Source organism: Lycorma delicatula, chromosome 2 (assembly GCF_047948215.1).
Source record: "Lycorma delicatula isolate Av1 chromosome 2, ASM4794821v1, whole genome shotgun sequence".
Lineage (NCBI taxonomy): Eukaryota > Metazoa > Arthropoda > Insecta > Hemiptera > Fulgoridae > Lycorma > Lycorma delicatula.
The window spans coordinates 202,754,803-202,781,218 of record NC_134456.1 but is presented as its reverse complement, the minus strand read 5'-3'; the positions used below and the strand labels follow the sequence as shown (position 1 = coordinate 202,781,218).

At 27.4% G+C, this 26,416-nt stretch overlaps 1 protein-coding gene across 2 annotated transcripts in view; it reads left to right on the top strand.

The window, feature by feature from the left end:
* Positions 1-13,987: 13,987 nt before the first annotated feature.
* wg (Wnt family member 1 wingless) overlaps positions 13,988-26,416 on the top strand; it is a 122,799-nt gene continuing 110,370 nt past the window's right edge. For both annotated transcript variants that reach the window (XM_075357035.1, XM_075357034.1), the window contains exon 1: positions 13,988-14,104. In XM_075357035.1, the coding sequence (XP_075213150.1) occupies positions 13,992-14,104 (113 nt within the window). In that variant the 5' untranslated portion in view covers positions 13,988-13,991. The remainder of the gene's footprint in view (positions 14,105-26,416) is intronic.

Here is a 26,416-nt window from a genome sequence, read left to right as displayed (position 1 = left end):
CGCAAAAGTTTACAGTTATTTGGTGATACAACTATTTAAAAGAAACAGAATAAACACAATCGTAATTTACTTATTCCAAATAATTTCAATTAACTACTTTCAAATACGCGTAGTTATTATTTTCTTTTTTACTGATTTTATATAACATTTCATATATTGCCTTGTATACATCATTTACTTACTGCTTTAATATAAAATTATATACTATAATCACTTCTATATTTTTAATTATAATTATTAATTCTCCATTGCCACACTTATTAGATCAAAGATTTTCTAGCCGGTTTTTTTTAATCCTTCCAGGCTGATGTTGAGAAGTTCCCTTTTTACTTCCTGGTACGAAGTAAAGGAAGTATAGTGATCGCGGAAAATTTCGGTTTTCAGATTTCAACGGAAATATCCACTTTGACTATCCCTGAATCCATTTTGACTAGTTTCGGCGTGACGTCTGTACGTACGTACGTATAGCGCAGAATTCAAAAAACGATTAGCCGTACGATGTTGAAATTTTGGATTTAGGACTGTTGCAAAATCTAGTTGTGCACCTCCCATTTTGATTGCAATCGACTAGACCAAAAGTATCCAAAAAAGTCCAAAATCCAAAAAATTAGATTTCCGACTATTTCTTAACTGCAGTAATGAGCTCTAATTGAAAGTTTTTCAACGATATAAGTGTAGTTATTTTCATTGGTTCCATTGTTATAGCCAAATAAAAGTTTAATTAATGAAATATTTGGACTTATAAGAGGAAGGCATATCGGTTAAAATCCGACTTCAATCCTTTTTTCTTTAATTTAAATATATTGATTTATTAATAACTATTAATCTAATTGTAAAACAAAATATGATAAATGATAATTCAATAATAATAAAAAAATAAAAATATCAGTCAGTAGTTATTAATGAAATAAAATTTTATGTAGTTTTCATTTTAAAAAAAATGTGTATATATAATTTAATAGGCGTACAAGGATGTGATGTCCACATTTGATGTGGACCACAAGCATGTGATTTCCACATTTGATTTTTTATGTATGATTAGCTCACCTTCCATTCTTGATATTTTATATACGGGTTTTATTTAATTGTTATTTTATATAAAACAAAGTTCTTCGTTTTCAAATTAAATTATCCAAAAATAATTTCGTATTACTTTGATTTGACTACTTACTAGCATAAGGAAATAATTTCAGGATTAGTATTAATTGATTTAATTGATTGATTTTTCATAACTGTATCAGATAATTGATTAAACTAGATTTCTTGGATCAACTATGAACAAAAATAAATGTTGCATCACTCGAGTTAAATTGTGCTTCTATCTACAAAAATGTATACATATGATGTAAATTATTTGTAATAAAATGATACATTTTTATTTATCGATTTAGATTAAAATACTTATTCTTACAAGTAGAAGAAAAAACAGTAAACTTGTACGAGTAAAGAATAATGTATAGCTCTCAAAACGAGGAATTTTGAAAGTTCGTTCGCGTACATATATTATTATAATAGTGTATGGTACATTAATAAAATAAATCCTGTTGGCTTACTGTCAACCAATAAAACTTATTTAGTTAGAGCTTGCCATATCGTAATTTAATTATTTATTTCAGAATTGGGGTAACCCCAATTCTGAAATAAATAAATCATATTAAAGAAATCATAAATGAAATCATATTAAAGAATATGATTTAATTTTGGTAGTACCTGTAAAAGTTTTATTTTTTGTATTTCTTAAAAATTGTGAAATTATCAAGTGAATTTTACATATGGTTTTAATAAAAATTGTAAATTTTTAGCATCCGTAGGCAATTTCATAATACAGTCTTTTTTTATCTGACATTATTTCATACCATTTTACGGTATGAAAAAAATAAATTCCCATTGGATTCATGTTAATGCAGTTTCAAATTTTTAGTACAAAAATTAATTATTACTAAAAACGTTGTTAAATATTGTCTAAAATAATTAATGCATTTAATTTATACATAAGGAAGTACGTACGGATTCTTAGTTAAGACTACCTATAAGCAAAAGGTTTATTATCTTTTAATTTTAGGTTATTACCTAAAACTATTTAGTTCTTGTGGCCGAATGATTCTCTCATAATATCCTCTAATTACTAATGTGAAATATTTATCAAATCTACCCATCACAATAACAGATAATCTCAGATTCAATGCGCATTTTCTTATAACCGTTTGTCTGAAAACAACCAATAATAATGATAAAATATTTATTAAGAAGCAATTAACAAGACGTAGTTTCATTTTTTTTGTTTTGTCACTTCACGCTGATATTAAGTTGAATAAGATTAAAAGCGATAAAAAAGGAACTTTTCTTTACTTTTTTGAGTAGGGTTTCGGTAAAAAAAGAAGAAATTATGTAGGTAAGAAAGAGAAATGAAGAAAGGAAAACTTTGGTTATTTAACGATATTACAAAGTTATTAAGCTTTACTCGTTTTTAAAGGTATGAGCTACTAGTACAGTTTAAGAAAAGTAAAAAAAATTGAGAAAGATTCGTTTTGATGTATCTTACATATATAAATAAAAATGTAAATGTTCGTTTGTTCAAAATCTTAAATCTCCGAAAGTTCTTCACCGATTGCTTTGAAATTTTGACATAACGTTGCATCCGAATACGCGCGTGTTTTTATATACCTACTATTGGATGTAGGTATATCCAACCTGTGACACCTGTGTGACACGTAAAAACATGCTTGAAAAAAAAAATAGCGCCATCTGTTGAACGTAAAAGCAAAACACGCTGTACATATATATTTATATTTTACGATTCCATTTCATTGTTTCCGATATGTGTGTCCGCTACAGACTAAAAAACTACTAGATTGATTTACGCGCGGGGAAAAAGGGAGAAAGGGAAAAATCGGAAAAGGGAAACAGGGAAAAATGTAAAAGGAAAGAAAGTAAAAAGGTAAGAAGGGGAAAATGAAAAGAAGAAAAAAGGGGGAAACGAGGAAAAGGAAATTGAAGGGGGAAAGGTGAAAAAAGAAAAAGTGAAAGGGGAAAGATGAAGTGGCAAAGGGAATAAGGGAAAGAGAAATAGTGGAAGGAAAGGGGAAGGGGAAAATGGAGAACGAGGAAAGGGTGTATGGTAAAAATGAAAATGGGTAAAGGAAGTGGGAAAAGGAAAAGGAGAAAAGGTGAAAGGGAAAAGGGAAAGGTTAGATTTTGTGAAGTTCCGTAATGTTCATTTTGTTAATGTTTTATCAAAATTTCAATTGTATTCATTTAATCTATATATATATATATATATATATATATATACTCAAGTCTAACAATAACTAAGCATTGACGGGTCTGCTAGTAAAAAATAGAAATATACAGATGATTCCAAATTTCACATCAATCTCTCAGGAAATGATTCGAAAGCTAAAAATAAGAATAAAGTTCTTTTAAAAATAGGTCAGAAAACGGTTCGTTAACGAGTTTCGGCTCGCGGAACATTAGCCCTGATTCTTGTTCCCACTGTGAAATTAAACCGTACTAAAATTCTTTGGATACAAATCGAGCGATTAATTTGGTGCTGCCTCAGGACCTTTGATTTATGAAACTGAATAAAAGTGTCTCATTTAGGTTTTAAAAAAAGGGGTAAAACACGAGAGTTTTGTCGCAAAATACACTTTTTTGGCTTTGAATAAAATAACTTTGTTAATTTACCAATAAACAAATAAAAATTTCTAACTTTGTGGAAAATTTAATTCTGAGAAAATCGATTAAATAACATTTATCAAAATTGAACACAAAATTTTAGTTCAATCTTAGTTAGAAACAAATCACACAAACCGGATGGGAAAAGTGTTACTATTTTAAACACAAAAATTTACATACAAATTCTAATAATAATTTGAAATACGTCCTTCTAAAACATACTAAAAATTTGTATTTTTTCATATGTAACAGCTGATCAATGATTAAGTTTAGTGTTTAGAACTTGAATATTCATTTAATTGGTGTTTGTACTGTTATTGTTAGGTCAGTCATTTAATATTGGTGATAACACATTTTTTTCATTTGTAGAATCGACGGACATGTTGTTAATTTACGGTAAAGTAAATAAAAATGGAATGGCTGCTGTGCGTGAATACGGGAAAAATTATCCAGATCGAATAGTACCGAATCGTAAAACAATTGAGGCTTTGAAGAGGTGAGTTCGAGAAACAAATGTGCTTAAACCTCAACGATATGATGCTAATATTTCACGTTTTGTGAGAAATACTAACGCTGAAGAAGCAATATGCGGTACATTATCTCCCATCTCAAGCACCAGAAGTCGTCACATCGCTTTCACGTTTCGAAATCAAATATGTAGCGAACGTTACGGGAGCAAAAATTATACCCATTCCGTACAACACGTACACAAGAATTATTACCATCTGATAAACGGATGAAATTCTGTCGATGATTATTTAGAAAATGTGAACATCATCAAATTTCCTAAGTAATATTCTAATTACTGATGGAGTCTGTTTTACAAGAAATGGCATTGCAGATTATCAAAACACTCACACTTGGGCAGAAGAAAATCCCCACGAGATTGCTATAAGTAATGACTCGTAAAACGTGCGTTGGAAATGTCCAACGCACGTTTTCGTTTAATGTCTGGTATAGTCTTCATGGTGAAAATCTTATAGGCTCTTTTATCTTACCGCCAAGGTTCAATGGAGAGCGGTACTTGCATTTTTTTGGAAATAAATCTGATGGAACTCTTGGAAGATATTCCACTTCCAGATGGAGTGCAGATGTGGTTTTTGAACCTACTCGCTACTATCGTGATCTGATAATCATTTAAATAACACATTTAGTAAGTAATGGTTGGTCAAGACGGATCAATAAAATGGCCAGCTCGATCTTCCGATCTCACATCAGCGGACGTTTTGCTGTGGGGTTGGATGAAATCGTTAGTCTATTCCGCTGATATTGGTACAAAAGAAGAATTGAGACGTTATATAATAGAAGCTTGAGCTACTATAAGGAATAATCATGATGCTATTAGATATGTGGATTCGCCGAGCTGAACTAAACATTGAACAGAATGGTGACCACATTAAGCAACTACTTTGAAGAAATGTTTGCAACTTTATTTAGTTTTAATTTTGATATTTAATATTTTTTTGAATAAAAACAAAAAGTATGAGATTTTAATTTTTTTAAATCGTTTTTTTAAATTTTTTCTGTTATAGTTAATTTTTCTATTTATTTTTATTTACATTATGTTGTTCAAACATCGATGAAAACTGTTCTGTTTATAATATCATTTTTTCGATCCAGTTTGTATGTTTTGTTTCTAATTAAAGGCGAACTTCTCAAATTTTTGTTTAATTTTAATAGAAGTTATTTATTCAATTTTCTCAGAATTAGATTCTTTACAAAGTTAGTTAGAAATTTTTATTTGTTTATTGCTAAATTAACAAAGTTATTTTATTCCAAAACTAAAAAAGTGTATATTCCAACAAAACGTTTTCATGTTTTACCCTGTTTTTCTTAAAACCTAAATCAGATAGAGGTCTGGGACCACTTTTTTCAATTTCTTAGATAAAACAATCATAAGGAATCATCAAATTAACCCTTCGATTTATACCCCAAGAAATTTAGTACGGTTTAATTTCATGGAGGGAGCAAAAAGCAAGGTTAAATGTTTCGTGAGCCGAAACTCGCCAACGAACCGTTTTCTAACTTATCTTAATATGAATTTTTTCTTCTTATTTCTGGCTATTGAATCATTTCCCGTGATATTGACATGTAATTTGGAATCACTCTGTACCTATAGATTAATAATAATAATTATTACAAAGGATAATAATAATAATTATTACAAAGGAGAATGGAAACTTCCAAAAAGTTAGTCCATTCTTAATCGCTAGAGAGATTACAAATTGTGCTGGTGGTCCCGTTAAAGAAATCCGAAAGACTTTTAATGGATTGCACGTCGAAACTATCAACGACGTGCAAAGCCAGAAAGTCCAGGCGTTAAAGAAGATCGGTGAATTTGCGGTTTCTGTCCAACCGCATAGCACACTTAACTCATCCAGAGGCGTTGTTGTTTGTCGCGATAAATTGTACAGAAGAAGAAATTGTACAAGAAATGTCGAGTCAGGGAGTGACTCAGTATCTCAGACTAACCATGCGAAGAAACGGTGAAGTTCTACCTTCGGCCTCGCATGTTTTAACATTTAATAGGCCGAAACTTCCTGAAAAGGTGCGAGCTGGCATCCATCGGCTTGATGTACGAGCATTTATTCCGCAGCCGATGAGATGTTTTAAGTGGTAACGATTCGGACACACAGCAGCTAGATGTGAAGCGCAGGAAATATGTATATGTGGAGTGAAAACACATGAGGGTGACCCATGTAAAGACTTTCCAATCTGCGTTAACTGTAAAGGGCACCACAACTGTCGTTCAAGGAACTGCCCTATATATAAATTAGAAACGGCAATTCAGGAAGTTAAAACGCTTCAAAAGGTCAGTTATCCTGAAGCGAAGAAAATTGTTGGTCAGCGTACACCTCGACCATCGACTTCTTATGCAGAAGCAGCGGCTGCCCCTTCCACATCTAAAATTAACGTGGAGCAGTTGCTTAACACGATGGCTCCAAGTCTTGCGACGATGATTGAAAGAATCATTGATTCAAAGATCGAGTCGACTCATCGGATGGAACAAACTAAACATGAGAAGGCTCACTCTCCGTCTGACGCCGTTGACATGAGAGACGCACCAGCGCAGTTTAAAACACCAGCTAATCCTGCGATTATTAAGCCACCAACTGAAGTAAGAATAAAAAATCTTGACTTATCTAACAAAGAGAAACAGATCACTCCGTGGTCTAGTCACAAACTTAAAGAAATTGTGACAAGAAAATCTGAATCTACGGAAATGGAGATGCAAGTTATTATTGAGAAACAACCAGACGTAGAGAATATAAAACCTGTACCAATAGAGCCTCCAAAAGCGCAAAGATCAGCTTCGGTGAGAGCATCTATTTCAGCTGGACCCATTACTGCAGTAGAGATAGAATCCAGCTCATCAGCCGCGGAGAGTGCTTCGCTTGTTAGTTTAGATTCCTTAGCAACGATGCTAACAGCACCGACGAAACTTTCATCAACTGATGTGAGTCGGCGAACGTCATTGGCATCAGATAGAGAAGATGATGCCATGACCGAGGCCTCAGACACTCTCTCGTCAGAAGTTGAGGCCGTTCGCAGGATGGAAAAACGGTGCAAGAAAGGATGGCCGAAAGGAAAGCCTAGGAAGTAATTTGTTGGATATAAGTTATAGAAGAATGCAAATTTTGAACATTTTCGATTCATGAAAATGAATTACTGAACCTTTTTTTTTTTGAAGTGGGATGGGGCTAATGATCAAAGTAGTCGAAAAAACCTCAAAAACCTAAAAACCTCAAAAAAAGAAAGAAAAGAAAAATAATAATAATAATAATAATAATAATAATAATAAATATTGCTGGGCTTATTGTATATAAAAGGAATAAATCATTAGTTTATAAGATACAACTTATTACTTTATATCAGTTACAACTATTCCCATTATTCTAAATCTTATGAATGATAATTTATGTCGTTAGAATAATGATAAATGTTAGAAAAGAGTTATTGGTATTTCCTTAATAGGTATTTGATTACCGGGTATGGACTTCGTTATTACAGTTATATTGTTGTTATTATTATTTTTATCTATTTTATCATTATTTATTTATTTATTTATTATTACTATTATTTATCACTGATACGTTTGTCTATCTTTCTTTTCACAGGAATAAATTAAAAAATTATTACTCTTCTAAACGATTAATTTGTTTTTGCTTATTTAAAAATCATCAATTTTGTAAATATCTCATCACATTTGCACATCCACACCCACACACACACACACACACACACACACACACATTCCTTTTTCGTTTACTCGCTTATTTCTACATATTTATCAACCTTTATATTTATATTAAAAATTTCGGAAACTTTTTAAAATAAAAAATTTACTCTCTTAAAAAAGAGAGAAATCTTTTTAAAGACGGAGGAAAATTTTTGTTTTCCAAGAAAAATGAATGAATTTTCCCTGTGTTATTATTGAACTTAAATTGAACCCCTGTTTTTGTGATTAAACAAAAAATTGTCAGTGATTAAGCTGAAAATTAGGTTATGCATTATTATTTTTTTATTTCATTGCTGTGTTTTTTAAATCAATAAAAATAAGCTTCATAAAACCAAACTAGGGAAATACTAATTGAAAATAAAACAAACAAAAAAATCTTTTGTGTTTGTCTTAATTTTCAACTCAAGAAGACAGCACTAAATAAAAATAACAATATACTAATTTGACTTCAAAATTTATTAATATTAAGAGAATTAAAATGTACATTTTTTTAGAAATGTACAGTTTTGAACTTCTTTTTTTAAATCGGTTTAATTAGTTTTTTATGTTTATTTTGTTCTAAATTTTTTAGTTTTAATTTTATATAAATTATTGATGGCTTAACAAAAATGATACCGTTCATAACAATTTCAAAGGGGAGAATTTAAAAAAAAGGAAAAGGAATGTACAAAAACCGTTAAAAAAATATTTATTACTACCGATCGTGAGATACTACTCACTGGAAATTACTTTCTTCTATGGTATTACTTTCTTACTCTGAGTTCTCTTATTAATTTTTAGACAAAAAAGTTTGCTTAAAAAATGACATCCAACTATATATCATTGCGTTGTGACAATCCAAATTAAGTAATGATGAAAAAAAAATCATAAAGCTATCTTTATAAACATTGTAATTTTTGTTTAAAAAATGTTCCACTTACCTTACTTTGGAAAAAACTTAAACTAAGACTACTAGAGGAACCTTTTTTCATAAAAGAAGTGGAACTTTGACTATTTGGTAAATGTAAGACTTAAAAATAGATATAAGAAATACAGTTACAGGTAGAATTGAGAAACTTCGCTTTTTTGAAAATGTTATAAAAAAGCTATAAATTAAACTTTTCCTAAGGTAGGCATATCACAAATAGAATTTGAAACTACCTCAATAATATCATTTTGGGCTATTTTAACAAAATAAAATAAAAACATTTCTAAGTTTAAAAACCATTCTTATATCATTTATATAACAATAAAGAAAAATTTTTATTAAGTCCACAGGATGTAAAGGTAATGTTCATAAAGATTTACAGAACTCGTACAGGCGCAGGCTTACTTAGTTTCAAAGTCGCTGATAAAGGTAAAAAGTTAATTCTATTAAGATAACGTACCGTTTAGAAGAGAATAATTAAAAAAGGTTAAGTCGGTTTTTTTGAATAGTACAATTTTTTGAATATATTATAAAACTAATATTTTTAGGTGTTCAGGATGAAAAATTATTGTTATTCCTGAAATAAGGATAAAAACAAAATTTCCATCCTGATCAAGCGCAATTTTTAATTACAGTTTAGCCTACTTTAAATAATTTTTTTAATTGATATCATTTTCAATAGTATTTCTGATGACGTCTTCATAATAAAATATAAGATGTGTAAGAATAACATAACGACCAGCCCCTCCAAAATATATAATTCTGTCAATATATTCTAATCGTCTTTACTGATTTACAAAAAATGATGATATTAGAATCCTATACATAAGCTGTTATTCCAAATTTCATACATTTAACTATTTTTGAGATAAAATGCCGTTATAATTGAAATATAAAGAATCTTATAACCAAAATTTTTAATTATTCTTTATTCAAAGGCCCTCAAACGTGGGAAATAAAATGAGTTTTGTCGAGGGTAATTATTTTACCTTTGTTAATAGCTTTGTAACGTACAATAATGATGTGTAAATAAAGTAGCAAATTTATCGATAAACTTTCTATAAACTAGAAGTAAATTAATTTTCACTAACAATAATATATAATTTATTAGACGATAAAAATAGCCCAAACGGAATATAATTAGGGTGCTTTAATAATCAGCATTATTATTTAATTAACTGTGATATAGTTAGTTAAATAATTTCATTTATTACTCATTTGTTATTATTAATGAACGGCAGCTTAAATATCAGTGATTAATAGTGATATGTTAAATGAACTTTATTAATTAGCAAAGTAAAGCATATTTCTTAATACATCTCAATGATAATATAGTTTACGATTTTTTTTGTACTTTAATATTCTTTTACCATCTATCATTCTAATCCAATGAGATAGTAGTAAAGTAAAATAATTATTTTCATGACTAATAGTTTTAAACATTTTTAACAATGCACATATCCATCCTTATTTATCGTTTCAGTTACATTTCGTTTAAGTATGAACAAAATTTGAATGCATAAAAGAATAAAAAGCATACATAATTAACCAAGTAAAGAAAAAGCTTATTTTATCATATCATAAACTTATAGATATTTTCAATAAACGTTTTAAATTATATAAATTATTAGAAAAAAATTATACTTATTAAAAAAAAGGAAAATAAATACAAAGTAATCCAAATTTCTATAATGAAACCTTTTTGGAGTATTATTAGCGCTATTATTATTAACCAGAAGATTAGTTTTAGAAGCCTCAAAACAATTATTAATACTTTTCAAAAATTAATTTGACTATTTTTGACTGTTAGCTTTTACTATACATTAAAAAAAAGGAATAAAAGAAAAATTTAAATATAATATAGTTAAGATTATTCTTTGTTATAATATTGAAGAAAGAGATAAAGCAATCGGTTTTATTTATTTTTCAACCAGGTCCTGAAAGTTCTACAAACACCATAACAAAAAAAAAAAAAAAAAAAAAAAACGTTTTTAAGTAGAATATGATTAAAAGAATAAATAAATGCTTATTACACAACTCAAATAAAATGAATAGGAGAAAATAAAGGTATAAAAAAAAACGTTAATCCAAAAATTAACAATAATAAAATACGTATGTATACTTGTCAATATAGATCACATTTGGATTTATTTGTTATGGAGTTTTATAATTGTCAGTGCTGTAAGATTTTTATTAATTGAGTTGAACAAAAGAAAATTATAATTCTACTTTAATAATTTATTTTATAACGGTTTTTCTAACTTAATTATCTTTGATAATAAAGCCAATTGAGGATTAGACTAAAATTTTCTATAGACGTGGATTTATCTATAATGTTTAAAATAATTTCTTTGCGCTCGTTTTTTGTACAAAGAAACATTATCCTTCTCTTTCTATACTATGTACGAATATAACTAAATTTACTGAAATTGTTACTATATACTAATATAATATGCTGTTAGCTTACTATATTTTCATTAAAAAAAAATTCGATTTTTTCTTTAATAAATACATTTTATTCCTTAAATTGTTTCATTGGAATTTATAACAGGATATAATTTAGCATTTTAGTTAAAATCGGTACGGTTTAAATGTTATTCAAACGATGTTTATTACATAAAGCCTAGGAGCGCTGACAAGGTGTATTAGATCTAGACTTATGTAGTATATATTAAGTTCTTTACCACGTCGGAAATATTAACTGCCGATCAATAATAGTTTGAAAGTATATGCTACTGCGTAAATATTCCTCTTGCCTGTAGATTAGTAAAAAAATGTATTTAATATAATCCTTCAGACTAACGATTAATATATGGTCACGAATATGGTATTACGTCATAAATCTTTAAAAAAATCCTTTAACGAAAATAAAAATCCAAGGTAATAATTTTATAATTTTGTAAAATTAAAAAAAAATTATAAAAATAAAAACAATTTTGTGGTTATTTATGTGAGTTCTTAATAGAATAATGTAGAAAAGTATAAACCTTTATTTCATATACATAATGTATGTATATATATATATATATATATGTACATACGTATATGTATATATAATTCTACGACTATAATTGGTTATATATTACATAACCGTGACAAATATATTATATAAAATAAATGATTAAAAACATAATAGTTTTTAATTTGGTAAAAATAAAATGAAAAAAAAATCCGATATTCCTTTCATTATTAAAACCGTAGCGTTGCATTTTAAGTGATGTTGGGTAAAGTCTTTATATCTTTATATAAATCAGATTTTTATTAACCTTGGCTTATATAAAACATTATTTTATTTCCTTTTTATTTATACTCGCATCAACAATTAAAGTCATCAGCGACTATACAGTGTAATGTAACTGTTTCGGCTAAATGTGTAGTCTTGAACAAATCAGGCCGATAATTCCTGAGACGTGAATTGAAACCCAACCACCAAAGAAAATCGGTATCTAGTATACCTTTTTATTTTTATTTCATATTATTTAAAAATTAATGTAAGTATATTTTACATGACAATGATAAATCAATCAGTAATGCTGAAACTAAATCGTTTCCAACTGACGAATATTTAATACCGGTTAATTACTACTATATATCTGATTTATTTTATAACTTCATTTTTAAGCTGATCATTAGAAAAAGAAAAGAAAAACTTAAATAATGATTTCGAAATATTAATTCTGAGAATGTGGAATACAGATAAATTAACAATTTATGTCAAGCAGCTCGTTATGCATAAATTATTAAAAAAAAACCGATCTTAAGTATTTAAGTTGATTTTAAATCGGATATTTTTGATTTTTTAATGGCTTTCAGTATTTAAAATTTACAGTAGATCTGAAGGGAGATCCGGTTATAAAATTAATTGATCTAATGTTTTGTTGTTTGTTCTAAATGTTATTGTTAGATAAAAGATTTATTCAATATTTATATATCTTATTACAGATATTTGACTGCTTAAGATAAATGACATAGTTTTATAAGATTGCTTTATGATATGAATGAAGAGATTTTTTTATAATGTGTTTTATGCTTGTATTAAATTATTATTTATTTTTTATAGCCATAATTTTCCTGTTTATGACAACTGGGGTTGTAATTTATTTATGATATAACCTGTAGGAAAAAATAAGCCGAATATGTTACAGCTGAGTAATTTTATGAAATTTCTTTTGTCGGACTAGTAAATTTGGAATAAAAAAAAATAGCATTGAATTTATAATAATATGTAACGAATATCCTGGTTATCTTTTGAAAATGAATATCTTATAAGAGTAATAATAAATCTTATTGTAAAAAGTAATTATAGCTACGTTAAAAAGGGAGCCAATTTTTAAAAAATTATAAAAGTAATTTAATTTATATCAACCTTTGATTTAACTCCACATCATTAGATTTTTATAATTATTTACGTCTTAAATCTTTCACAGTAACATAGAAAAAAGCTATGAATGGCTGATGAATTTAAAGTTGGATTTAGAACATTTTAAATTTTGTAATAAATAGTTATTTCATCTGTGTATTTTATTTGATCAATAATCAAATGCAATTAATAGTAAGAAAAGATTTTAAATTAAAAAAAAAAAAAGTTATCTTACATATGCAATTTAAAGAATGTGTTTATCTAATAAATATATTCGGTTTTATAGCCTAAATAGTTTGTACTGAATAAAATAGTTATGTAATCAATATATTTATGTACCGAAGGCGTGAAACAAATCGTGCAGTAAATGTAAATTTTCATCCCGTTTATAAAAATTTGAGACGTTTCTTAACGTAATAATTCATGTCGTATCAGCGGATTATTTTTATGTTATCAAACAGTTCGAATCTATTTATAAATAGGTTATACGAAATGTCAACAGTTTTTAAAGAGAAGGGAGTATTAATGACGGTCTCATCTCTAAGAAATTCAACGGAATGACATTTTTAATTAGCTATGCCGGTTACACCAAGAAGCTGGGTCCAGGTCGGAATATGTTGCCGGTAGCATTCAGTCGTTTTGTTAGTAGAAGGAGAGGAATGTATGGATGATGATGCCGAAGAGGGGGGGTAAGATAGGAAGTGGTGGGAGAAGGGGGGCGGGGCCAGGCTTGGTTGGTCGGAGGTGGTCCGCCCCCGAGGCTCTGATCACTGGCGTGGGGGCAGTACACGCCGTGTGATGGCCATGCAATGATGTGGTCGGCTGCGCCTTTGGTGCTTATCACTATACTTATGGCCTTGGTTAGCCCTTCGGAAGTCCGGGGTAGAAATCGTCCGTCGCGAGGTCGTGGAAGCAACTGGTGGTAAGTCACCCATCTGGTATTTAATTTGCATGCAATTTACTACACGTATAGGATGCACGTGGTTACTTATGTCAAAAAAATCAGTGTTAAAATTGATATTTTTATCAATCTCCTTTTGGAATAATTTTAAAACAATTAGGTTTATTGTAAAAGTACCCTATCCTTAACGATAAACTTATTTAACGCCAAAAGAAAAGCCCGTAGGTTAAGTTAAAAGTACATCTTTTTGACTGTTAATTAAACAAACAAGAAACATCTACTTCATTTCAGAGATTTGTGATAAGAAATAAAAATTTTAAGGTATTTAAAATACAATAAAAATAGATAAAACTGAATTATAACCCTAAAACCGATTCAGTTTTATCAATTTAACTATGTAATCTGTAAAATCACAGCTAAAATTTATCTTTTTGTATATGCAAAAACAAAGGAAGTAAGCATTTTTTTTATTATGCATATTGTATAAACATATAATCATAATAAATGATTACTAAGATAAATACTTAAAAATTTATGTGTAGCTTTAAAACAAGGTTGAAATTGTTTAATTAAATTATAAAAATTAGAAAATTCATGATTTTTAAACATAAGAATTGCTTATATATTTTTTTGATGTGTTGCCACTTTAAGTATATTTATTAGTGATAATTAAATTAAAATTTAACTTTGCATTAAACAAGTCATGCTACAAAAAAAGTATATACAATTTGGATTGTTCATTTCACTGTCGGATTAAATAATTTTTAAATAACAACTAGTAGCTTGTATTTTCAATTATTAACATATTACTATTATTATTAGAAATAGAAAAACAAAATTTTTTTTAGAATTCTTGTAAATTGACAAATAATGTTATATTTTTACGGGTTGACGCAACGTTACATAATATTGTAACGATAAGATTCATTGTATTGCAATTTGTTGCTAATGTAATATGAATTAATAATGACGTTATTTGTTAGTCTATGGCTTACGTCATAATTAAAAGTTATATAAGTAAATTTATTTTTTTTCCTATTTTATTCTATGAATACTACTTAAATTACATTCATTTATGCTTGAAGTTCCATTATAAAAATTAGTGGCATATCTTATGTCCTTGAAAAGTCGTATAGAGAGAAAGTATGCGAAAAAGTATTTGTTATGGAGAACAAAAAAAGTTAACATTTTAAATATTATTTATTGAACATTCTATTTTTATTATATCAAAGAAAATATTCAGTGTCAAGTGGAAATTATGTAATTTAGTAAATAAAAAATCTAAAACAATTTAAAACGTATTCTTACAAATTTATTTGTATTATAGTTAATTTTATTTAAAGTCGTCGATCTGTTTATTTTTCCATAAAAAAGATACTTTGCAATAAATTCTAATTAAAATGGTGATAAATAAGGTACTGTAACAGTTTTAAATGTTTTATTCTACCTTTTAATGCTAAGTAAAACACTGCTGTAGTTATTACTGTATTTTGTTGACACCTTATTAACAATATTGTCTGGAGATAATTAATATGAACTTTATTAATTGATCATAAATTATTTAAGGATTAGTGTTAACAAGTTGCTAAAACCGTTAATAATAATAAAAATATGACAGTAATAAGAAGTAATTTTTATAAGTTATGTTACGCCCATAAAATTATAGCTTCAAGTTATTACACAAATCGTACCTTAAATAAATCTGAAAATTATATATATATATATATATATATATATATATATATGTATATATATTTGTTGATGCTAGGGACGTTTACCTTTGGAAATAATTTATTATATTTTAAAATTACTATCTAGTTTTTGCTTTATTAAAATTTTTATTAACAACAAATTAAAATCAATTAACTTTTAATCGTGTGCGATTAAAATACATTTTTTACTTTATGTTATAAACATTTATTACATTATTACAAAATGAAAAATTTAACGAAATGATTCACAAAAATCGTAAGATATCTTATTTAAATTAATTCTCTTTAATTTTTTTTAAGTAAAACGATTCATTGACAAAATTTTAAAATAATAATTTATGGAAGGAGATATTTATCATTACCTAGTTACAAAGCACGGTTTATGAGATTTTGTTTATAAATTAATTAATTTTACGAGTAGGAGACATGTTAAGTTTACAGTTTTAAATTTATACTTGTTTAGCATAGTACAAAATTAATCCAAACAAGTTTTTCTTATAATCAAAATGTATTGCCATGACAATGCTTTTATTTATAATCGTAACGATTCATCACTAATATCCCAATAAAAGTAAGATGAAATATGTTAGTATCAAAGTTGATAATGCTTTGATTTTTTTAAAACTATATCTGCCTATTAATAATCTTTACTTTTGTTAAGAAATAATAATTTGTCTTATCACGGGAACTTATTTACTCGTTTCCAAGAAAAACAATGATACTACAAACGTAAATTATTGAGCGTAATTAATAGAAAATTTACGCATGTATAAGGCACCTTTAAAAACAGTTGCAATTGTAAAAAAAATGTATTGTAACACATTCTAAATATATATTTTTTAAAATAAATTTTCGATATCGGCGTTTAAGTTTACAGATCTTTAGTTGTCCTCAGTTTTTCATAAGTTAAATCTTTGTAATAAATTAGTGAAAATAATTATTTTGCCCTTTATCGTATCCTAAAGTTATAAAAGTATAGTTTTTCTAATTTTTATAAATGATTTTTTCACCTTCAAAATGTCTTACGATTTCAGCTGTAACTTAATGGATATTGGTATCATATAAACCGACATTCTACTTAATTTTGTGTATTTAAGTTTTATTTTTATCATTAACTGAAATAAAATTTATAATAACCCACCGGGTTGGTCTAACGGTAAAACTTGTCTTAAATAAGCTGAATTCGAAGTCGAGGATTCAAAGGTGTTACCTTACGTAACACCGTTCTGTAGTGATTGAGTTTAAATTAACCACTTGTTTTAGGAATGGTCGGTTTGAGTCCGTTCAAGACTACGCGATTACCGATACATTCACACAGATATTGAATATTGATGAGTCGCTATAGACTTTAATTATTGATGCAATTATAAATAAAAATATATAATACAACATTTTGCTTATTATATTATTTATATTACCATTGTATTTGTGGAAATAAAATTATTATAATGTATTTCGTTAACATTATTTTTTGTTTACATTTAGAACGCCTGATAAGAAAGGGTTCCAGTAAGTGGTATTCTAATAAGTTTTTAATAGTTGCATACTCAAATCAGCTGATTTCAAAGTCGAGAGTTCCAACGTTCAAATCCTGGTAAAGGCAGTTAGTTTTATACGGATTTGAATACTAGATCGTGGCCGGTGTTCTTTGGTGGTTGGGTTTCAATTAACCACACTTTTCAGAAATGGTCGACCTGAGACTGTACAAGACTACACTTCGCTTACACTCCTCATATATATCATCCTCAATCATCTTCTGAAGTAATACCTGACGGTGATTCCCGGAGAATAAAAATGAAAAAAAAATAGTTGGATATTGTAAATTCAGGTTATTTACCTTTATAAAAGGTACACGTTAAAATAAATTACAAAGTAAAAAAAAAAAATATATATATTTGTACATTTCCTTAATTAAAATACTACAAAATAATTCCAAATGAAAAAATTAACCCCCGTGTTTACTTTGAAACATAAGATACGTAAATCATTAAAATAAACGTTACAACATTACAAACATTTACTGAATAATATTCTAGTTTCATCCTTTACTGAATATATATTACTTTGCCTAGAAGGAACTAAGAATACATACAATTTCTTTTACACATGTCATTGAACATCAATGATGTTAAAAAACGATCAACATCAAAATTATCTTGTTCATCAATAACCTTTTCATTGTACGGGTACATCTTAGATAATAATTTTTATCTTACATACTTAAGTTAATAGCTACTACTGAATGTAATGTAAGCAGTTAAACTCTTAATCTTTCCAAGTTTACAAATCTTTAAAATTTCAGTTCAAAATCTTTTATTTAACGTGTTGCACGTTTTATATATTCATAGTTGCTAATTGGTAAATAAAAGTAGAATCATTAAATTAATAGAAATATTTCGAATTAAATATGAGTATTATTAATAAGTATATATTTTCATAAAATTAAGATAGAATTTATTATTTTTTTTACCTAATACAGATTTAAAGCGGTAGCTGTATATTGAACAATTAACTATTTTCAAACTTTGTGAAATATTACATACTTGTTTACGTATCTCTTCACTGACTATCTATTACTTTAATCTGTTTACCCTCCGCAACCACCCGAAGGTATTATTACTTCATAGGATGATATGCATGAATGTAAATGAAGTGTAATCTTGTACAGTCTCAGGTTGACCGTTTCTGAGATGTGTGTGTTTAATTAAAACCCAATCACCAAAGAACACCGTGGATAACGATATCCACCGGTTACCATATAATAACCGTGGATAACGATCCACGGTCATTGGTTATTATTCGGATTTGAATGACCGTGGATAATTTGAATGAGCGATCCCCGGTCATTCAAATCCGAATAATCCGAATAAAAGTAACTGCCTTTACTAGGATTTGAACCTTAGAACTCTCGACTTCGAAATCAGCTGATTTGCGATGACGAGTTCACCACTAAACCAACCCGGTAGGTTTCTTTATCGAATATCTAAAGAATTTTTAACCCGAAAACTTTGAGATAGTTGCAGTTAGACCTTAGGGGTTAGGTAATAAATTAGAATAATACAGGAATAAAATCAATTTAGTAATGAATTATAATTCGTAAAACAACAACAATAAAAATAATAAACAATAATAATAAATATTTTTATTCAATTTGCGTTTAAAGTGACATTGACATCCTTTTTATTTTATTAAAAAAAATGATGTTTTTAAAAACTTATAACAAGAAGTCAACAACCGTTAAAAAGTAAAATTTTTAAATTTAAAGTGCAACGTTTTTTCTTTGAATTTATTGGTTTCCTTAATTCACTAGAGTATTTTAGGAAATAATCATTTAAAAACTTAAGTTAGAGTATATTAACTTAATACTAATGATAGTAAATTAACTAAGTTGTATAAAATGTTGCAAATGAACATTTAAAATACATTTTAAAAACAACTTTTTTTTAATGGATTATTTTAGTTATATTTAGCTTAAGTTTAGAATGAAAAGTTTATGTCGGATTTTTGAATACAGACTTAAAAACAAGCTGCTAAAAATAGGTTCGCAAACGATCATTCAACCAGGTTATAAAAACAGAAAGCGAGTGTAACCATTACATTAGAATATCGAAACAGTTCTTTTCTTAATGGAATGGGAATAATTTTTCTCTCTCTTCACTTCCCCCCGTTTGATAGTTCAACTCTTTTTTTTTTAATAATTCTTTCACTTTTTCTTCTTTTTTATTTTATAGTCGTCTTATTATTTAAATACCGATCAATGTCACATTTTTATCGACTCTTAAAAATTTCATTCAGGTATTTAGAAAGAAAATTCAAGTAGTAATATTTAGAAAGTCATGTGTTTTTTTTGTAGCTAAGTATTGTAGGACTAATTCCTGTGGCAGTTAAAAAAATAAATAAAATTCATTATTCCTTTAACGAAATCAATTAACATGTAAAGAAAAAAAATTGTTTTAATATTTTAAGTAACATCATAATTAATTAATTTCTCTGTGTTTTTTTAATAATTTTATGCTAGTGCATGTTGTGGAACACAATTTATTAACTTTTTTGATGTAATAAATATTACGGATAGATAGGATATTTGTTTTTTAAAAAAAGAAAGAAAATATGATACAGCCCACATGACTTCCTTGTATGCCAATTAAATTACATACGGACATTTTTTTTTAAAATGAAAAGTACATAAAATTTTATTTCATTAATAACTTCTGATATTATTTATTGTAAAAGTTACTTTACAGTCAGAGGTTAATAACTTTATATTAATAAATATATTATATATTATTAATAAATCAATATATTTAAATTAAAAAAAAAAGGAGATGAAGTCGGATTGAACCGATGTGCCTTCCCCTTGTAAGATCCAAATATTTCATTAAACGTTTATTTGGCTATAACTCTGGAACCGATAAAAATAAGTAACACTTATATTATATCGTTGAAAAGCTGTCAATGAGGGCTTATTACTGTAGTTAAGAAAAGTACAAAATCCAAATTTTTGGATTTTGGGCTTTTTTGGACACTTTTGGTTCAGTCGATTGCAATCAAAATGGGAGGTGCACAACTAGATGTTACAACAGTCCTAAATCGAAAATTACAACATCCTATGGTTCATCGTTTTTGAGTTATGCGACATGCATACGTACATAATCTCGCCGAAACTAGTCAAAATGGATTCAGGGATGGTCAAAGTGGATATTTCCATTGAAATCCGAAATTTTTCGCGATCCCAATACTTCCTTTACCGAAGTAAAGGTGTACGTATACAAGGAAGTAAAAACAAGAAATTCAAAATATGTCCTAACAGCAGAATACGATATAAATTATTTTATCTTTAACTCTCTGATTCGCTTGTATTTAGCGAAGTGTTTTCATAACGTACATTACTTTGTCAGCACCAACACAAATAAGGAAAAAACCAATCGCCTTTTTTCTACCTTTTATACGGTTAAATTTAATTAAAAACTGGAATACTATTCAATCTTCTTGGACCGCATTAAAAATAAAAAAATCGTTTCAAAAATATGTAAATTTTATAAATTAATAATAAATTCTTAACTCGCATACTTGATATAATAATATATATGTATATAAAACGCTAATATAATACAACCAATGATATTTTTATCAATTAAAACTTCATATTGATATCAATTGTCGCAGAGAAATTAAACGTTCAGTTAAATATTCAAATCACTTTTTACTAAGGTTGATTTAAATAATAGTTCGTAGATTAAAAACGTTGTTGCATAGTAGCAGAATAAAAATTAAATTAGTGTATATATATATATATATATATATATATATATATAATCATACTTAGCCTAATGTAAACTATATACAATTTTTTGATTTGTTTAATACGTAAATATAAATTCAAATTTCCGAAAGAAATATTCCTAGAAAAATTCTTTCAATTTGTAATTGCTAATGTTTGTCATCTGAAAGTATGGGAAAATTTCCTCCATATCTATTTCTAACGAGTAAATAAAAATAAAATTTTTGACTCCAAAGAGGAGAACTGTCCTTCTATTGAAATTTCAAAAATGTTTTCTCAAAAAATTGTTTAAAATATCGTTTACTATGCAAAGGGTGAAGTTTCCATAAGATTTAAAAAATTTTCCCAACAAAAATTATTTCATATTATAAATTTAAGATTTTTTTAAGTTAAATTTTTTTATTAACATGTAACTTATTCTGAACGTTTAAATTACAAAAACACTAAAGATTATAAGAGCGGTATCACCATTTAACTTTAGAAAAAGTTCGTTTTAATTTCATTTATTATTATTGTTTTTTAAATCATTTATTAGAATGTTTTCTCAAAAAACCAAAAAATCGATTTCTGTCAGAAAGGTATCGGAGACTTCTTTTAAAATTGTAAAAAAGATTTCTTAAAACCTTCTTGAAAATTTGATGAACTTAATCTTTATTACATTATTTTTGTAGATTTAATTGTAAAACAGAATGAATAAAATATTTTTACCAATCAGAGAAGAAATGGTCCCTCCTTAAATCAGCTAAGACATAAGTAGAAGAAGTAAGTTGAAATTGATAAATTCATCCTGCTAGATTTTTAAAAACGGTTCGGAAATTAATGTTTAATATTCTAAAAAAACTTTAAGATATTTGGATGATAATATGGTTCAATTATTTTTTTGAAATGGCTAGATAATGTAAAAATGTAGATTCTCTTTAGCTTTTTAGCCGGTACATTTCTATAATATATGAATTTATACGAGTTTTTTTTGTAGATTACTGGTACATTACACTCGCACATTAGTGTACATAATACACTAGTGTACATAATACATAACTGCAACGGTATAAATCGAAACACATTTAATTAAGATTAAATATCTTCCTACCAATTAAAAATAATTATTTTCTGATAATAAAAAAATTGTTTTTCTTTCACCGTGTATAAAATAGATGTTTATAAATTAAATTTATGTGCAAATCGTATAATTAGGTTATATAAATAGCATAGAATGAATGAAATTTGATTAGAGGTTAAATATTTATAATTTTAGCCAGTAAAATTATAAAATTAATTAATTATTCATGATAATAATAAGCTATTGGTAGGTAATTCAATCAAATGTAAATAAAATGAAAAGAAGAAAATGTTTTAATTACGAGAGAGAAAGAAATTAGGTGGAATTTTTAAATCATACTGATTTTCCTTGAGTTATTATAGCGTCCAATGAATGTGAACGATCTGCAAAGAAAATTAATCACTATTTGAAGTCTGTTAATTTGCACAGAGAATAAGTTTAAAATCCTTGTTTGATATACAATAATAGATTTTACTATAGCTGTTTAATTTTAAATAGGAATTTTTTTTTAACTTTCTGGAATTATAAAGAATCGTTCCTATTAAGTAGAAAAAGTACGCATTGTCTCACAGAAATGGATTAAATAGATTTTTATCTAACAATCCACTACAGTGTTGGTTATGACTATTTTACAAGTAAATTATCAGAGATACAAGCGTACCAGTTATAATTTGTTTCTCTGAAGGTAACTATAATCATTATGTAGCCAATTCGTGTATTGAACTACGCGAAATAAAAATTCAGGGCACAATGTCGCTCGTACAGAGAGTCGTATAAGTTTCCAGACATTTAAAAAATTTCCATTTCTTTTTAATGAAAATCATTTTTATTTACCATTTTATCCTTTAATAGTTCAGAAGTTTCCAGATGCTTGGGTAGGTCGGCGTAGTGCTGTGGAATAGCCTCTCACATCTCCAGATTCATCCCACTTGATTTTTATCTTTAGGAACATTTGAAGGGCATGGTGTACCAGGAAGATACAAAACGTAAATCATCTCAAAAAACTTGTCACCAATGCAAGTACAACTCCAGCTGATCATTTTCGGATTCTTCAGAGGTGGAGAACACCCACCGAAATGTGTTTTCAAAACCTTCGTTATATAGAGCACATTATATAAATAAAAATCGTTTTCATTATGAACTGTTTATTTTTGTATATATGGAAAATTATGAGACAGTTTGTATTTCGGTGGTCTTGGTATGCCGATATATAACTATTCTGTGAAGACAACGGGAAACTGTTTAACTCTTAATTCTCCTTTGCAATCCTGGAATTACAGTAATAAGCCTCCCCTGTTATTCCTGGTAATAGGTATTTCGTTTTCGGGAATTACTAATTTTTTTTTGACGAAAAACATTTTTATGCTATCATCACCCGGTAAACAAAAATATGAAATATAAAAACAAAATATAAAATCTAATAAAACAACAAAATAAAAACTTAAAGTAGAATTTTAAAAATAAAATAAAAATTTAAACAAAAATATTAAAAACAAAGACAAAATAAAAAAAAACTTCAACTATAAAAACTGAAATGTAAACTTCAACTTTCCGTTTTTAACGGGAGTTACTAGTGTTTTATGTTAGTTCACCTGCAATATTTTATGGTAACTAATATAAATAAATAAATCATTAATCTGAAATTGCTCGTAAATTCAGAACCTAAACGTAAAATATAAAATAACGATGTATTTACAAAAATTAATAAAATTCTTAAAACGTTTTATTTTTTAAATAAATTTCTTCCATTTTCACATCAACAAATACCAACACTCTTTAAATCTAAAGTATAATAATTTTGCATTATTATATTTTAACGGAAAAATTTAAATAAAATATTTTTTATGGATTAAGAATAAAAGGTAATTCTATAACTTTTGTGCTTTGTTAATATCACTTTGATAATTTAAAATTTTAACTTGTTTATATAATTTTCATAAAAGTTCAAATTTTAATCCAGCCCTAATAAAAAACATATTAAACAGTGAATAATAAATTATAGATCTTTAGTGTGAATTTTATACAAAGATCTGACAATTTCTGTTATTTGTCAACCGTCTGACAATACCGTTAAATGATGTAAAACTTAACTTGTATAGACTTTATTAATGGCTTGCTAATAAATTTGTTTTTTGTTTAACCTCCGGGACCACCGTTAGGTATTGCTTCAGAAGATGAGCTGAAAGATTTGTAGCGTGAAAATTCCATCCCTAACCGGGATTTGAACCCGGGAATTTAATTAAATTAAAACTAATTTAATTAAATTAATCATACATATTTTCATGACAAATTTTTATTTATTTATTTTATTTTTTATTTTTAAAGAATCTTTACTTACTTATTCTGTATTATGTAAATGAAGGTGTAGTCTTGAACCGTTATGAACCGTTACCTCTTTACCATGATATGCACACGTACACAAAGAAGAAAAATTATTCAAACGTTATTATACGAGAACTCATATAAACAGAACAATATTCAAATATCAGTTAATGTAAAGATTACTTAATTAAAAAAGAATTGTATCGGTAGGTAGATATATATTGTAACAAAGAGATCGTCTTCTTTATTATTGTTAAATATAGACCACCCACGGTCTAAGGCTGTTAATCTCACAAAAGTTATAACTCTTTTTTTCCACCTCAGGTTTCTAGGATTACAGTTTGAAAACCTTCTTTTAGAGGTTAAACATTGACACCTCCTTTCAAGAATATTGTCATTTCTATAAGAAACGTTTTGAGTATCCTTTATTTTTAAAAACACCTAGCATTGTTATTTCACGGTTATAAACACAGATCTTTTTTTCAAAGTTGACCTCCAGTGGATTATAAACGAAAGTTATAAAAAAAATTGTTTAACTGTTAATAATAAGTTGTATGTTAATGTAGTTTAGTCGTTAAGTATTATTAAGTAATTTCTGATTGACAACTAAGCTTGACTTTTTTTTTGTAAAATATCAAATCGTGAATAGATAAACTTGAAGGAATAATAGGCATAAGTAAAAAATAGGAAATTAAAAAACATTACTTTTTAAATTACCTACTTTATTATAAAAAAAATATTTTTAAATAAATTTTAAACTACATAAAATTTCTTTTTCTGAATTTTTTCGGAGAAAAATCTTTACAGCAAAAAATATTAAAAAATTAGTTTTAATGTGAATTTTTATTTACTTATCTTATTTTATTATTACAACCTGGGATTAGTTTGCTTTTACAGATATTTCAATGAGTATGATGAGACGGATGTAATGAAAGGTGTAAAGAGATGTCATACCTTTAATAGGAAATTAAACTGAAACCTAGATATAGATATGGTAACAGATATTCTAAATAAATAAATACATTACTTAAATCGATACAATTGTATTTTATATAGACATATCAGGGGAATGGGTAAATATTTCATCGATTGGAAAAAATTCGATAGGTTATAGGAAAAAACACAGGAAAACTTTTATAAAAATAGGATAATAAAATATCTAATTTTTTTTGTTATAACGACACAGCAATTTTACAATCTGTTCAGCAAGATAATGAACAATAAGTAAATAATAACTATATTAGAACTATTAAGTAGTCACAGAACCAGCGACTGGTGACTTAACGGTAACAACGAGATGAAATAGAAGAGCACCCGAACAGCCAGACCATAAAGTCACCTAATTGAAACGATAAGACAAACCAAGAATATTGTTCCTTAGCAATCTTGAAAAATCACTGATGATATTATCCAATAAATTGGCCGCCAAATAATTCGGGTGCTGATCCAAACGATTTTGATACCTTTTACTGACTAGAGAGATTTCCTGTCGAACGGTTCGCAACTTAAGCTCATTATGTATGACGCTATTACTTATGTACCAGGGTAAATTTAGCATTTTTAGCAATGTTTTTGTCTGGTAGCGTTCAAGTATGTTAATACTGGAGTTGCATGTTGTACCCCACAATTCAAGCCTGTAAGTCCAAACAGGCTTCAAAACTGATTTATAAATCAATAATTTACTTACTACTGAAAGCCGAGATCTATGTCCTATCAGCCAGTACATGTTTTTAAAATTGAGTTCCAACTGTTGTATCTATAACTAGTATAAGTAATTAATAATTAAACAAGAAAGGAGTTATTTTTATTAATATTTTACATAAAAGTAATAGACCGGACAGTTAAGAAGTTGACAGCTATTTGGAAGGATAAGGCAATCACGAGTAATACGAAACTGAGACTGATTCAGGTAGTAGTCTTCCCGATAGTTATGTAAGGCGTTGAGACCTGGAACATCA